The sequence below is a fragment of the Cupressus sempervirens genome, chromosome 5, assembly GCF_028749045.1.
Source record: "Cupressus sempervirens isolate cs-2001-9-10 chromosome 5, ASM2874904v1, whole genome shotgun sequence".
Taxonomy (NCBI): Eukaryota; Viridiplantae; Streptophyta; class Pinopsida; order Cupressales; family Cupressaceae; genus Cupressus; species Cupressus sempervirens.
The window spans coordinates 960,345,495-960,360,052 of NC_143122.1; the positions used below are offsets into that span (position 1 = coordinate 960,345,495).

General features: G+C 35.7%; 1 protein-coding gene across 3 annotated transcripts in view; it reads left to right on the top strand.

Moving 5' to 3' along the window:
- The first annotated feature begins 651 nt into the window (after window positions 1-651).
- LOC149559147 (putative cyclic nucleotide-gated ion channel 5) overlaps window positions 652-14,558 on the top strand; it is a 275,019-nt gene continuing 261,112 nt past the window's right edge. Inside the window, exons 1-2 of one of the 3 annotated variants that reach the window (XM_089833067.1) lie at window positions 652-1,085; window positions 4,810-5,039. In XM_089833067.1, coding sequence (XP_089689193.1) covers window positions 4,975-5,039 — 65 coding nt within the window. In that variant the 5' untranslated portion in view covers window positions 652-1,085; window positions 4,810-4,974. Of the gene's footprint in view, window positions 1,278-4,809; window positions 5,040-14,558 lie in introns of all 3 variants that reach the window. The other 2 variants (XM_089833066.1, XM_089833068.1) reach the window with 2 other exon arrangements.

Genomic DNA, 14,558 nt, shown 5'->3' on the forward strand with positions numbered 1-14,558 from the left:
ATACCGAATTGGTCTCCCAACTTTAGGGCCCGTTTGGTTGCTGGAATACAACCGGAATAGGAATAGGAAATTAGAATATGATTTGTATTCTTTGTTTGGTGCGTGGAATAGGAATAGGGAATAGGGATACGTATTCTCATTTTAGCCCCAAAATGAGCTTTTGTCCATTCCAAAAAATACCTGTAATTGGAATTGCTATTCTTGCATTCATTTTAACTTTCTCAAATTTGATTAAATTTTCAAATCCGCTTTGACTTGGGGTGAGCACTAGAACTTTGTTTTCAATATTTTCAAATATTTCAGCGATTTTCCAATGGCGTCGATTGCATCTTCAAAAATATTTTCAAATGGCGCCAATTGCAAGTTAACCCTATTACAATTTACGCTTGCATAACCAAACAAGGGATAAACAAAATTGGATTGCATTTTTCCATTCTTATTCTTCATTCTCCAATTTTCTATTCTAATTCTTAATTCCTACGCTTGCAACCAAACGGACCCTTATTGTCACCACCACTTTTCTAATGTCTCCACATACGTTTTAACAAAAAAAACAAAAAGAAAGAGCTAAAAAGTTGTCTCATCCGGTCCACATTACTACGGCGTGCCTTCGGCGTAATTAAAACCTAGCAGGCCATTTTCTAATGTCTACTCCAGATACGTTAAAGAACATAGGAAAAAAAGTTCTCAATCCCCTCCAAATTTCTACGGCGTGCCCTCGGCATAATTAAAAAGCTAGCCTGCAACGAACGAGAAAAAAGTCAACCCAGCAAAGTCGAACTCTTTGAAGTTTGTACATGTAATCCACGACCGGCTTCCAATTAATTTAAAACAAAAATTAAGAAAAGCCTGGATGCAAGGGCTGACTGGCATTATATTTTAAAGCTCCTCCACCTGACTCGATGTCGAGACATTAAAGAAATGTTTTATTCAAATCTGGCTGGGGTTTGAGTATACTGTTATTTTATTTTAAAATTCTCCACAAAATGAAGTATAGAAGGGATTTCAGACAGAATTTACTAGGGAAGAGAAAAGGGCGCAGAAGGAAACAAAGCAGTAAAGAAGTTCAGGATACCGTGTTTAAGGTACACCTGCTTTTTTAATCGGGGAAGAATTTAAACTGAGAAAAGAGTGCAGGAGCTCGGATTAACATTTTATTTTAAGTGATTTTGTAAAGGCAGGGGTTTGCTAAATAATTAGCATTTTAATTTGATCGAATTTGAAAGGACAGGTGTTTGCTGGATAATATTTCATTTATTTCAAATCATTAAGGAAAGGTAAGCGTTTGCTGAATTATTGGCATATTATTCTGAATGGTTTGCAAAGGCAGGGGTTTGCTAAATAATATGCATTTGATAGTGAGTAATTTTGCAAAGCAGGGGATGGTTGGATAATCATTGTTTTAATTCTGAATAAGTTTTGCAGAGGCAGGGGGTTGATTGGTAATGATTGAGAGGTATTTATATAGATTAAGGCAGTTTAATTTGAGCAGTTTTGTTATGGCAGAGGTTTGGTGAATGATTAGGAGAGGGTATAAGTGAAGGAACATCTAAAAGTAGTTTCGCCATATTTTTCAAAGGCAGGGGTTTGCTCGATGCTTTCTGAGAGGTTATATTCATAGACAAACATAATCATACTTGAATAAGAGAGAATTTGTTTTATAGGTAAAGGGAAACGTGATCTGTACTGGATAATTACCGAGAGACTGTTATATGGGCAAAGGGAAATTTAAAAATATGTGTTTTTTTTTGACTATTTTGTAAAGACAGGGTTTTGTTGGATACTGACTGACAGAAGTAAAACACATTTTTTTCGAGAGCGTTAATATAGGATATTCTATTAGATTCACAAAGGCTGGATAATCAATGAGAAGCTATTTAATAGATACGAGTAAAGGCAGTTTTTAGGTTGTGGTCTGAGACTGCCTTTATGTAAGCATTTCATAATGACATTGTTTTTTTGTTTACCGTCTATATTGTTCGATTGAGGTGGACAGCCGTGACTCACATTTTGGATTTGACTTTGTGACATCCAGTTTAGAGTATGCGAGACTTCACCAGTAGGCTTAAGTTGTTTTTCGTTCATCTAACACATTCAAGGGTAAAGTTTCAGCAAGGGATGAGAACAGCAGCTTAGGGTTTAAAATTTAAAAGGAAAATTCCAGTTATTCTTATGTAAATTTTTTTTCAAAAAATCATAAATAAATACTAATTGAAAATTGTCAGTAAGTGAGAGGGAGGTATATTATGGTGCTTTTACCAAGTGAATTGGTACAACCAAGTAAGAAAACATTTTATTCTAGAAATAACAACATTGGTGAAACATGAATGAAGTAATACTTTTATTTTATTCATTGATTTGCAACCTACAGTGCTTGTAAGGCCTGATTTCGACCTCTGATTGAAGCCAGCTTTGGAAGGTAGAACACTCTTGACCTCCAATTCTTGAACATGCGAGAGAGTTTTTGTCCTAAGGAAATTTGTTGAACCAAAGCTTTGCACAAGGGTTTCTGGAAATTTGTAGTGATATAATTAATTTCCTCTTGTAATATATTCCTTTATAATGCCTTTTTAAGACAACTCTAAAATGTAAGTTCAGCATTCTCACATTATCTTTTTATTTGCTTTCTGGCCACATTTAATAATTATAAACCGAGTCTCCTCCAATGTTGTAACTTGAGGTCCTTATGGACAACTTAATAAATGATTATGATATTATTCCTTTGTGAATCTTCCTTTTAGTACACAGAGAATAAAGATAGGCTACGTGTCCTCCAATTCAATTTGGAATGAAAAAGGGGACATTTACGATATAAATTTCTAAATGTTCAAATTATATCGACACTTAAGTTTTCTGAAACCAAACCTTGTAAAAGAAGTTTACGCTAAAAAAAATTGTAACAAGCATTGTGCGAGGTTGCAAGCATTCATGCCCTAACCTTCAATTTTATTTTTCATATTTTTGCCACTCCTAACTCAAATCATGGTCTGCTGATATGGCTTAACCAATGTCTATTTGGTCAGTACACATTTCATTTTCTATATTTTAGCTTTCTCTCATGTTGAAATTTCAAATTCTCTTTATTATGAGAAAATATATGATAGTAATTGTGTTTGGTAAATCTAATTGTAGCTGTTTTTGATTTTCTTTGTTTCTTCTGTATTGACGTTGTTCACAGAAGCTGCACCACATAAACACTTGATTATTCCAGTCACCAAATTATAAAGCTTGCACTAGGTCTGCAACATTAGGTTTGAGTATTGTTATTGGGCACCTTCAACACTAAACTCCTTAGCAATGTCTTTCCTTCCACATCCAAATGAGATTTGTTTCTTTTTCTTCTGCAATCTCATGATATTTGATGTTTCTTTTTCTTTTCTCAAAATAATCTTGCAAATGACCTCTTTTTATTTGCTGGCATTTAATGTCACTCTCAATATATAAATGCAAATATTTTTTAATACGCCTGTAAATATTTTTTGAGTAAAATACTTTTAACCACATTTGGTATCCACATTTTTCATGATTTACACAACCTTAATACTTTGATTTTAACCTGTCAGACATTAAATAATAGATCAGGCAAACGGATAAAAAATAAATATTTTTCCCAAATTGTGCAGAACTTTAAATTTCTCTTGACGTGAACGCATAAATATAAATCATCCACTATCACGGGCTTGGATCACAAATAAAGATAGAATGCTAGCTTAATATATTTTTTGATTGGTTGCTAGTTTAATATTTAAGCCTATTGTAATAATCTAGATTTTAAAAGCACATTTTTTGTACTGACATAGGTCATCTAGGTTTTATTGGTGCTATTGATCAAACCAAAATAAAATGCTGCACATCTTTCTCTTTCGTACAAATAATGAAAGGAAAAATAACTTAAAGTTTTAATGTAATTGCTCACATGCAAAATAAATTATGAAGACAACCATCAAATGGGGCAAAAAGACCGGGTTGCCCATTGTGACTTATCAACACTGCAATTTTTCTATCACGTCCCAGGAGCTTCATAGATTCTTAACTTTGTTTGTCTATCTCTTCTGATATCATATTGAGTTTCTACCATACAAATCAAGGTTACCGATATATCATTTTATTTTAAAAATTGTGAGACATTTGTACAAATTTCATTACCCTATCTTCTTAAAAGCAATTCCACTATCTTGTCAACCTATTTCTATTCTATGTGGGTGTTGCTACAGCCTCACAACCACTCAACATTAGTAAGAGGTATTGAAATATTATTTTAAGGAGCAACTATACTAAGTATTAGTCTATAACAATTAAATATTTAAATACATTCACTAATCTACGATTCAGTAATTCTTAATAATCAAGAAGAGAGTTTGATTGCCTTCAACTGCTGACAATTTCTATTTAATTCTCTTTTCTGACAATATTTTTACTAAACAATGAAATCATCCTTATATTCATATCAAAGCTATAATATTTCCATTGCATTTATGATTTATGCTTCTGGCTGCCATTCACTATATTAGTTTTATAAACTTACAGATCTTCAGATTTATTTTGTGGGGTTTACAAACTAGGTTCATTGTTTCCTTTAGAGAATGCAATGTAGTCCATATTTCTGTCATTCTTTGATGGCAACTAATATAAAACATTGAGTTTTACACAGGATATTTTCTGCACTGTACCCGTATCACCAAGGCTACTTGTTTAAAAATTAATTATTTATTACTTCTTGTTTCAGTGTATGCATCTACTGTTGCGATTCTCAAGTTTTTGCTTGAAAAATGTATTTTTTCTGACTAAAAAATATTTTGGTCGATGCAGGAGAATTGCAATTTAAATTGTGTGCAAGTATATATCTTTCTGATTAATAGATCAGATATTTGAAGAGGATTGGTTCTCACATGGCTTTTTCTGTTTTGACTTGAACATCTTTTGAGCTTTTGTAATCATTCACCAGCTGTATTTACACTGCATTTTAATATTGCCATGGCTATTTTTGAAGTGGGGAGTAGATCTCAGCGCATGGGTTGTCATAAGGAAAAGTTTATAAGGTACGTCTTTTATGTAAGCTTTTATTTATTTATCTTTTAAGATTTTTTTAATCAACTTCAGAGCAAAATATAAATTTGAACATTTGTTAGAACAGTTACTCTACATCTTTTTTTGGATTTTGAAATGTCAGAAATTGTTCATCTCAAGGAAAATTGGAACTAATGTTGAGGCATAGACTCATGAATCAAGTGTCATCTATTATATATATAAAAAATGCCAATGTAACTAGAAAAGGGAAGGGAAATCAAATGATCAAGCTAGGTTTAGACCTATGTTCCCCCAAGTTTCCGGGACGGGGATGGGTTTCCGAGACGGTATTTTTTCTTTGGCAATTTGGGGGGCGGGGAGGGCGATGGCAAACGCGGACGACTATATATATATATATATATATTTATAGGAATATTTTAAAATATACACTGAAATTTGCAAATGTACATGTCATTCATATGAAACTAAGCACAAGCATGTTATTTAAACATTATAGAACCTTGACAATGTGAACATACACGATTTGAATGCCATCTAGGAAATAATATCCAATTTCAATACTCAATTATCAATATGCATATCAATATCAATATGTGAACAAAAATATTTAATATCATAAAAGTCTGAAAATCTAAATATGCCCAATGGCTAGAGAGCTGCCATAAAGTTTCTTCATAATGTTCAAGTTCAATATCGAAAAGTGAAGCAAACTGTTGCTCCTATTTTGCCTTTGCCACCATGGCATCAAAATTAGAGTCCTCACTATCATCCTCCACAGGAAGTGTAGTCTCATCTAATGGAATCCCGACCAATCTCGGTGTTGTCTCATCCTCATCTATCTGGATCACATCCTTAGGCTCAACATCCCACCGCAAAGCTGGTGTTTGCTTATACTTCGGAGTTTGGCGATCCACAAGTCGAAGAGCATGATGCACTACCACTAGCTTCTCCGCTTGTTTTAGAGGTAAGTTTGTTCCTCTTGACAGAGTGGATAAATGAATGTGGACCAATTCCTCTCTGTAGCTGAGAAACTAGCAACCTGTGCAAGGAGGCAAGCGACAAGTGCTTTTAACTCAGGTGTATCTCCCCCATGCCAGGTCCACCATCCATTAAGATCTCTGTGTGCCAAAACCACTCTATCCAACCTCACTTATGGCTTAACCAAGTTTGGGCCACGAAGGTTGGTGAAGTCAAGGCACTGTGCATGAAGAGTAGAGGCCTCTTGAGCTGAATACATCTTATCAATGGCTCTTGTGAAGTCATTGAATACCTCAGGATCATCACATGGGAGGCAGCAGCATTACTAGCATTCAACGCATAGGTTGCAGCAGAAGAATATGCAGTTACAGCTCCTATTAGGGAGCTAAAAGAGTAGAACGTTGAGCTGAAAGAAAAAAATGACAGCATAATGAAGACGTTGCACAGTTATGGGAATGAGATAACAAACTTGAAGAGGCAACAAGGTCAATACAATAGACCTCCTCCAGTTCCTTATCAGAATAATAGGCAGTCAAATCAGTTTTCAAATTCAAATCAGTCATCTCAGAATCAAGGACAGCAAAGGAATTATGGTCAAAGGGCTGGTCAATCCTATAACTATGCCACTCTTAGTACTTCCAAGGAGCTGGTAGTGGTGCCTCAAAATAATTATGCATATGAAGAAGAATGGTGCAATACGTGTAATGCTGGCCACTTTTGGTGGGATTGTCCACATGCGCTGGAGGCAAGAAGGCAAGAAGGCAAGATGTTCTCAAGGGACAACTGATTGTAAACCAAGGAGAGGTCAACCAGCAAGGTAATTTGCCACTGCAAGGTAATCAAGATGCTGCCTTAATGAATTTTAACGAAGATGAGGTTGTTATAGCAGCAAATTTTGATCAAAATCAGACTTGGAGACTTGTGTCAGCGGGAACAAGGTCAAAGACCCAAGCTGCAAACGTACAACAGCAAATTGATAAGTCAAAACATCAGCAGGTCAATACTGATAATATGCAACCAGAACCATCAAATGTAGAAAAAAATGCAATATGTACCAAAAGGACAGCAAGTTCAAGTGCAAAAGGTGAGTTCACAGCCATTACAACAGCAGAAGGAGTCTACTGTACCAAAAAACTAGTCAAAGGTTAGTACCCAAAATTTTAATATTGTTGAGCATCTAAAGAAGACTTATGTTCCTATTTCCATGTGGGACGTTTTAGCACTCCTAGGTCAAAAAGATATGTTACAGAAAGCATTACAGTCACTTACCTTATCTGATAATGCTTTGGCATAGCAAACTCTTAGAGGTTTAATGGCTGCAAACACTAATAATTCACAACATCCATCCAAAATAGTGAAGCCACCACCTTTTTATGTTATGGTCACAATAGGCAAGTATCTTGTTCATAATTGTATGATAGATTCAAGTGCCACTAGCTCAATTATGCCAAAGAAGATTGTTGACCAACTAGGCCTTAAATATGAACCAATTGAAAAGGGGGTAGTTCAGCTAGATGGGACAGCCATTGAAACGATTGGAGTAATAAGGAACATGGATTTAACCTTGCATGCTTGTCCTAGTTTTTCAGTCCCCATGGATATATACATCATTGACTTACCCCCATATTTTTCCATATGTTTGTCATGTGATTTCACTGCCAAAATAGGAGGTTATGTGTCTGCTGATTGGTCTCACATGCTTTTCCGCACTAGGTATGGTACTAAGGTAACAATTCCATCTGAACCTATTGCTAAGGATTGCCTTGAGCATAATGTTGTTGCTGTTGAAAACAATACAGTAGCTGTTTTATTTGATTAAGAGGAGATTAATGTTGTTTATGAGTCCAGAACGCCCATAGACGATGTTCCTGATATCTTATTAGACGAATGGGCCGCTGACAATGCTGAAATTTCAGAACAACAGGTTGAAGAACCAAGCTTGGGGAATTATGTTATCCGTGAGACTACTGATTTTTTACCAAACATCATGAATAATGTAGATTTAAGCCTTGAACAACAGAGTAATGCAGTTTGGAAATTATATTTTGATGGCTCACGCAATAAGATAGGTGCGGGAGCAAGTTGCATGTTGATTTCACCTACAGATGAAAGGTATTATGCCTCTTTCAGATTTACTTTTAGCTGCACTAACAATGTTGCTAAAAATGAGACACTCATACATGGACTGAAATGGGCTATCAAGAGAGGTGTCAGCTGTTTGCAAGTGTTTGGGGACTCTGAGCTGATTGTGAACCAAGTTAGAGGTGTCCACACAACAAAGAATGACCTGTTGAAAAGTTACAAACACGTTGTTTGGTACCTAATTGAAGGGCTAGAAGCATTCAATCTGCAATCTGTACCCAGAAATCAGAATAAGCACGCTGATAGGCTTGCTGCAATAGGTGCATAGTATGACATCCCAACTAAAATCAGCAAAAGTACAACAAAGAATCATGTAAAGGTAATTATTAGACCTGCTATACCGAACAATGATGAAAGTTGGCAAGTATTTGATTCTGATCAACACCTAGTGAATTTTATAAGAGAAGAGGATGAGTTTGCTCGACCGAACCAGCAGAAGCTGTAGGACCAGTATGAGGACCAAGTTATTCAACTAAGGACAAATAAGCTGCCAAAAGGACTGTTCACCTTAGAGTCCATTTTCAATACTGATGATCAACTGAGAAAGGACAGATCTAGCTTGCAAATTAAGGAGGAACACTATGAGGAAGTTGAAGTTGTTGAAGGTAAAAAATTGAAGCTAGGGAAGGTATGCACCCCTGAAGAAAAACAGTTTTTTGTTAATCTAACCAATGAATTTCAGGATGTCATTGCTTTGAGTTATGCAGATTTGAAAGGGTTCAATCCTGACATATGCTAGCATACCATTGATTTAGCCCCAAGGGAAAAACCAATCAGGCAGAAACAAAAGCCAGTTAATCCTAAGTTGGAACCTCTTATGATTAAGGAGATGAATAAGTTAATAGAAACCAAGATTATTTTTCCTATCAAGCATACTTCTTGGGTTTCAAACTTGGTTCCAGTAAGAAAGAAAAATGGTGAAATCAGGCTATGTGTTGATTTTTGTGACTTGAACCGAGCTTCATTGAAGGATAGGCATCCTTTACCTTCAATGGAGCAAATCTTGCAGGTTGTTTCAGGTTCGGAGAGATTCTCATTGCTGGATGGTTTTTCAGGATATAATCAGATTCGTGTCAAGGAAGAGGACCGGTATAAGACAATGTTTACCACCAAATGGGGAATGATGGCATATCAAAAGATGCCATTTGGTTTGTCAAACACTGGTGCAACATTTCAGAAAGCTATGGATAAAGCTTTTTTGAATCTGATGTACAGGTTTGTTCTTGTTTACCTTGATGACATTACTATTTTCTCTAAAAATGCAGCAGATCACTTTCAACATTTAAGGATAATATTTGAGAGATGTAGGGAATACAGTATTTCAGTGAATCCCAAAAAGAGTGTTTTTTCAGTTCATGAAGGAAAGCTCTTAGGATTTATTGTTTCCAAGGAAGGTGTCACCATCAAACCAGAAAGGGTAAGTGCTATCTTAGACTTACCACTGCCAGCTCATAAGAAAGGTCTCCAAAGCTTCCTTGGTAGGATAAACTTTATAAGGAGATTCATCCCAAATATTGCAGAATTGCTGTTACTATTAACAAGCATGTTGAGAAAAGGCATGAGTTTCAGCTGGACTAAAGAAGGTAAGCGAGGTTTTGAAGAGATAAAGGAAGCATTGGCTTCAGCTCCCACATTGTTAAATCCTAATTTTTCAAAGGATTTCATTCTATATGCTTATGGGAATAATGATAGCATTGCTGCCATGTTAGTACAACAGAACGATGAAGGCTTTGAACAACCATTAGCTTTTTTCAGCCAAGGACTGAAAGATTATGAATTGCATTATTCATTTGTAGAGAAACACGTCCTTGCTGTCATAAGAAGTCTAAAAAAATTTAGACATATGCTTTCAAATAATAAAATACAGCTAATGGTTGCTCATCCTTTAGTCAAAGATTTCTTGCTGAATAAGGATCTAAATACCAAGAGGGTTGGCTAGATTACCAAAGCTATGAAATACGATATTGAAATCAAAGTTACCAAGCTGGTGAGAGGTAAGGGGCTATGTGAATAGCTTGCTGAAACAGGAAAGAATGAGTTTAACGAAGATTCAGATGTTGTTCTAGTTCAGAATGATGAAGAATAACCTGCAGTTATAAATATTCAGAATGATTGGATAGACGACGTGGTAAATTTCTTACAGACAGGATGTTGTCCTGAAGGTTTAGACAAAGCAAAACGAAGGTATTACAGGCTGCAAGCCATTACTTATTGTTTGCTGAATGATATTTTGTTCAAGAAGGATTTACAAGGTGTTTTGCTGAGATGTGTTAGACCAAATCAGGTTGACCACATCCTTCATCAGTTTCATGAAGGGCCAGCTGGAGGCCATTTCTCACGAAGAGCTACGGCTCTTAATGTAATGAAAGCTGGCTATTATTGGCCCAATGTATTTAAGGATGCTCATTTCTGGGTAAGAAAGTGTCAGAAGTGTGCAATTTTCGTTGGAAAAGAGAGGTTGGCTGCACTTCCTTTGCAGCCTATTCAAGTGGACCAACCATTTATGAGATGGGGTCTAGACTTTATTGGCATCATTAATCCACCTTCAAGTGCAAGGCATAGGTGGGTATTGATAGCCACAGATTATTTTACCAAGGGGATAGAAGCTATAGCTCTCAAAGATGCAAACGAAAGTGCTGTATTGAATTTTTATGAAGATTTGGTTTGTAGGTTTGGGGTTCCAGATTCTATTATTTCAGATAATGCCCTTGTGTTTGCAGGAAATAAGATTGCAGAATGGGCTGTTCAGAAAGGTATTTATTTGAATACATCATCTAACTATTACCCACAGGGTAATGGACGGGTTGAGTCCACCAATAAGAACTTGATTCGTATTATCAAGAGAACATTAGAGGGCAATCAAGGCTCTTGGCATGAGAAATTAAAATCAGCACTGTGGGATGACAGGATTACTCCTAAAAGATCAACAAGCATGTCTCCCTACACGCTGGTTTATGGTAAAGAAGCCAGGTTACCAGTCTCAGTTGAGTTACCAGCATTGGATTTTATGTACCAACTTGATATGTTGGATGAAGAACCTATGACAGCAAGGCTGAATCAGCTAAATGAATTAGAAGAAAAGCGAAGAGATGCGTTGCAAAAAATTGAGTCATTAGACTCAAATGAAAAGGACATTTGATAAGAAGGCATCTCTAAGGGTTTTTCAACTGGGAGACATAGTTTTGAAATGGGATGAGTTGAAGTAGGCCTGGAAAGCATACTAAGTTTGATGCCATGTGGGTTGGTCCGTACATCATAATCGGAACCACGCAACACAATGCTTTCCATTTATCTACACTTGAAGGAGAGGAGTTGAAAATCCCAGTTAATGAGATTCATCTCAAGCGGTGTTTTTGAGGTATTTTTTAGATTGCAATAAGTGCTTTGGCACGGTAGATTAGAGGTGTGATTAGTTTTCAGATTTCAATAAGTGTTGTTTCAACACATTTAGATTCAAGTTCAGCATGTTAGTTGTTAGTAATAAAGCTGGAAACTATAGCATATCATCATCAATCTGCCATCAACACATGAGATACATATCACACAAAGCATGGAACGAGTCCCGATGCCCTGAATCATACATACCTCACGGGTTTATAATAGGTTCATGATGACATGATGTAATCTTCAGCCATTTAGCTTTAAAGAAATCAAAAAGCATTCAAGCATATTGCTGGTACGGATCTTTTTGGAATATTTTCAGAAAAGCAGCAAGTATAAATTCTGGTTTTGAATAATGGTTGACTTGAATGAATATTTTACCCCACAGTAGCAATATAATGTGTTATCCACCATCATACTAGACTGATATGCCGCTGTGTATAACATGAAAATACTGAAAAGGGAGGAATGGTCACTCCAAGACAGCCAACATACCACCCTAGTTCAATCATAAATAACACACCACATTGCTGTTATGACATAAGGTACACATTCAAGTTTAGCAGTTCAAGTTTTGTAGTGGTTTTTTTCAATAAATTTTCAACCAAATCTGAGAGGTGTCATAACAGCCAGCAACTATCAATCCTCACAACCACGATACAATTGTTTTATTACAGAAAAGGGATAAAAAAAGAAACCTATTTTTCTCTTTATTGTGATACAATTCTATCTTGGTTATCAAAAGGAATAGTTACGGGATCCTATGGCAACTAACAGATCTGTTTGGAAAATTTCAGTTTTCAGTTTTTCAGTTTGGTGTGGTGAGGTGTGTTTATTTTAACAAGGTTTTCAATTTGGTTTTTTCTAATATTTGAGAAGGTTCAGTTTTCTAAGTGCTAAAGATGACTCTATACCCAATGGATTGACAAGGCAACTGGTCTATTATTGTTTAGCAGGAAAACAACCCTGAGAGGTCGCCAAAAATGTTACCAATTTAACATGCTTCTTAAATTGCTATGTTTTACGCTAAACTGAATATGTTTTATCTGCTGACTAAGTGTGTTTAGTTGATGAGAATATATAGTGCAGAATGAAAAGAACGCACAATGCAAAGTACACGAATCATAAACAAGAGAATTGATCACTTTTTTCAAAATACAAAGTACCAAAATAGTATTTTTTATTCAAAAATTCAAAAATGTTTTACAAAGTGTTCATGTTTACATAGTACTTGAATACAATGCATTCAGATATTACAAAGCGCTCTCAACTCCTAACATAAATATTTGAATTAAACACATTGTACAAACAGAAAAAGTACTGAAAAGAGAGATAAGAGGAAAGGCATCCATTGCTTGAATGGAAGGTTTGTCGCGCTGAGTGTTGAAGGGCTGATCCCGCATCTCCATCTGGGAATAAACCTGCAAAAAATGAATAAAGAAATGGGTCAGTTCACATGAACTGAGCCATGGAAAACTTTCCTATCATCTATACTTTGCTGTTCCTACAATGTGGTTATTCAGATAACTATGCCAAAAGGAAAGAAGGCAAGAAAAATCCGAAGAAGATAAAGCATGTTTCTTTAACTAATGAGTTTGTTCCATGTGTAGATACAGGTATGAAGACTTGAGGCTATTGAAGGATCATGCGTAAGTTACATTCATGAAGCCTTTTGGCTAAGTTTGTTTAGGCAAAGACAAAAGATATTGGGGAGACTGTTGAGGGGGCATACATAAGTTTCAGGTATGGGACCTTCCGGTTAGACCAATGTAGCTGATTAAAGACATTGAGGAGATCATTGAAAGGACGTGCATAAGTTACAAGCATGAAACTTTCTATTTGAATCATGTAGCGGCAAAGACTAAAGATATTGGGGAGACTGTCGAGGGGGCATATGTAAATTACAAGTATGGGACCTTGTAGTTGAACCATAGCGGGATGCTGAAGACGAGGAGATTGTTAAAGGGACGTACATGTGTTATAGGTATGAAACCTTTCAATCAAATCATGGAGCATATATGAAATTCTTAGTCTACAGTTAGAAGGAATTGGATCTTTACAAGCATATAGGCAGAAAAGGAAATAAAAGTTGTTGAAAAAACAGAGATTTTTTTTTGAAAAATTCGGTATATGCAGTGAACCTGAATAAAGCTACAGCAATTAATGCAATAAGACATGAGTACTTTTGTATCACAGTCAATAAACATTTCTACTATACAGAGTTGCTGTTCGTCTATAATAAGGAACGCTGAAATTATACTTTTTACAACAGCAAGCATTAATTGAGTATGAAATGGGAAATATTTGGAACCGACAAACAATCTTATTCAGCAGATAAAGAAGAATGTTTCAGCAGGCACAACTTCAGATTCTTGAGAGTATATTTGAAAAGGGTAAAGGAATCCCATGTAAGCAAAGGATAAAAGAGATAACATATCAGCTTTATAAACATGGCCATATTTCTGAAAGTAAATGTTTATAACTAGTTTCAGAATCATAGAGCTCACATTAAAAGGAAATTAAACTGGCAGAAAGAGTTTATTGGTATTTTAGAAGAATATGAAATGGATTATAGAGGATTGAAAAGGAAGTTAAATTAGATGAAAGTAGTGGTCAAGAAACTTCCCTCACTAGACAGAGAAGTGCTAGTTTTCAGAATCATGAAGGTGTATAACAATGCAATAATTTTGATTCTCAAACAGCATAAATCATCAATTTCTTTCAGTCTGCAAGTTACCTCAAAGGCTATAGATGGTTTTAACAGAAGTGCTCCTTTTGAACATAGTTTCCCGGTTACAATTGCAAGAGTCACGCATAACTAATAAACAAGTGGCCAATGTAGAAGGTACGGACAGCAATAACAGATTTGTACATACCCTTCCTTCTTGAAAATTAAAATCAGAAAAAATAAATTCTGTGGAATGTGAAATAAGCAAAATGGATTCCTCAATTAAATGGCTATCTTTTTCATCCTTAGCAAGGAAGGGTTCACTGTGGTAGAGTAGTATTCACAGTGTTATTTATCTCTT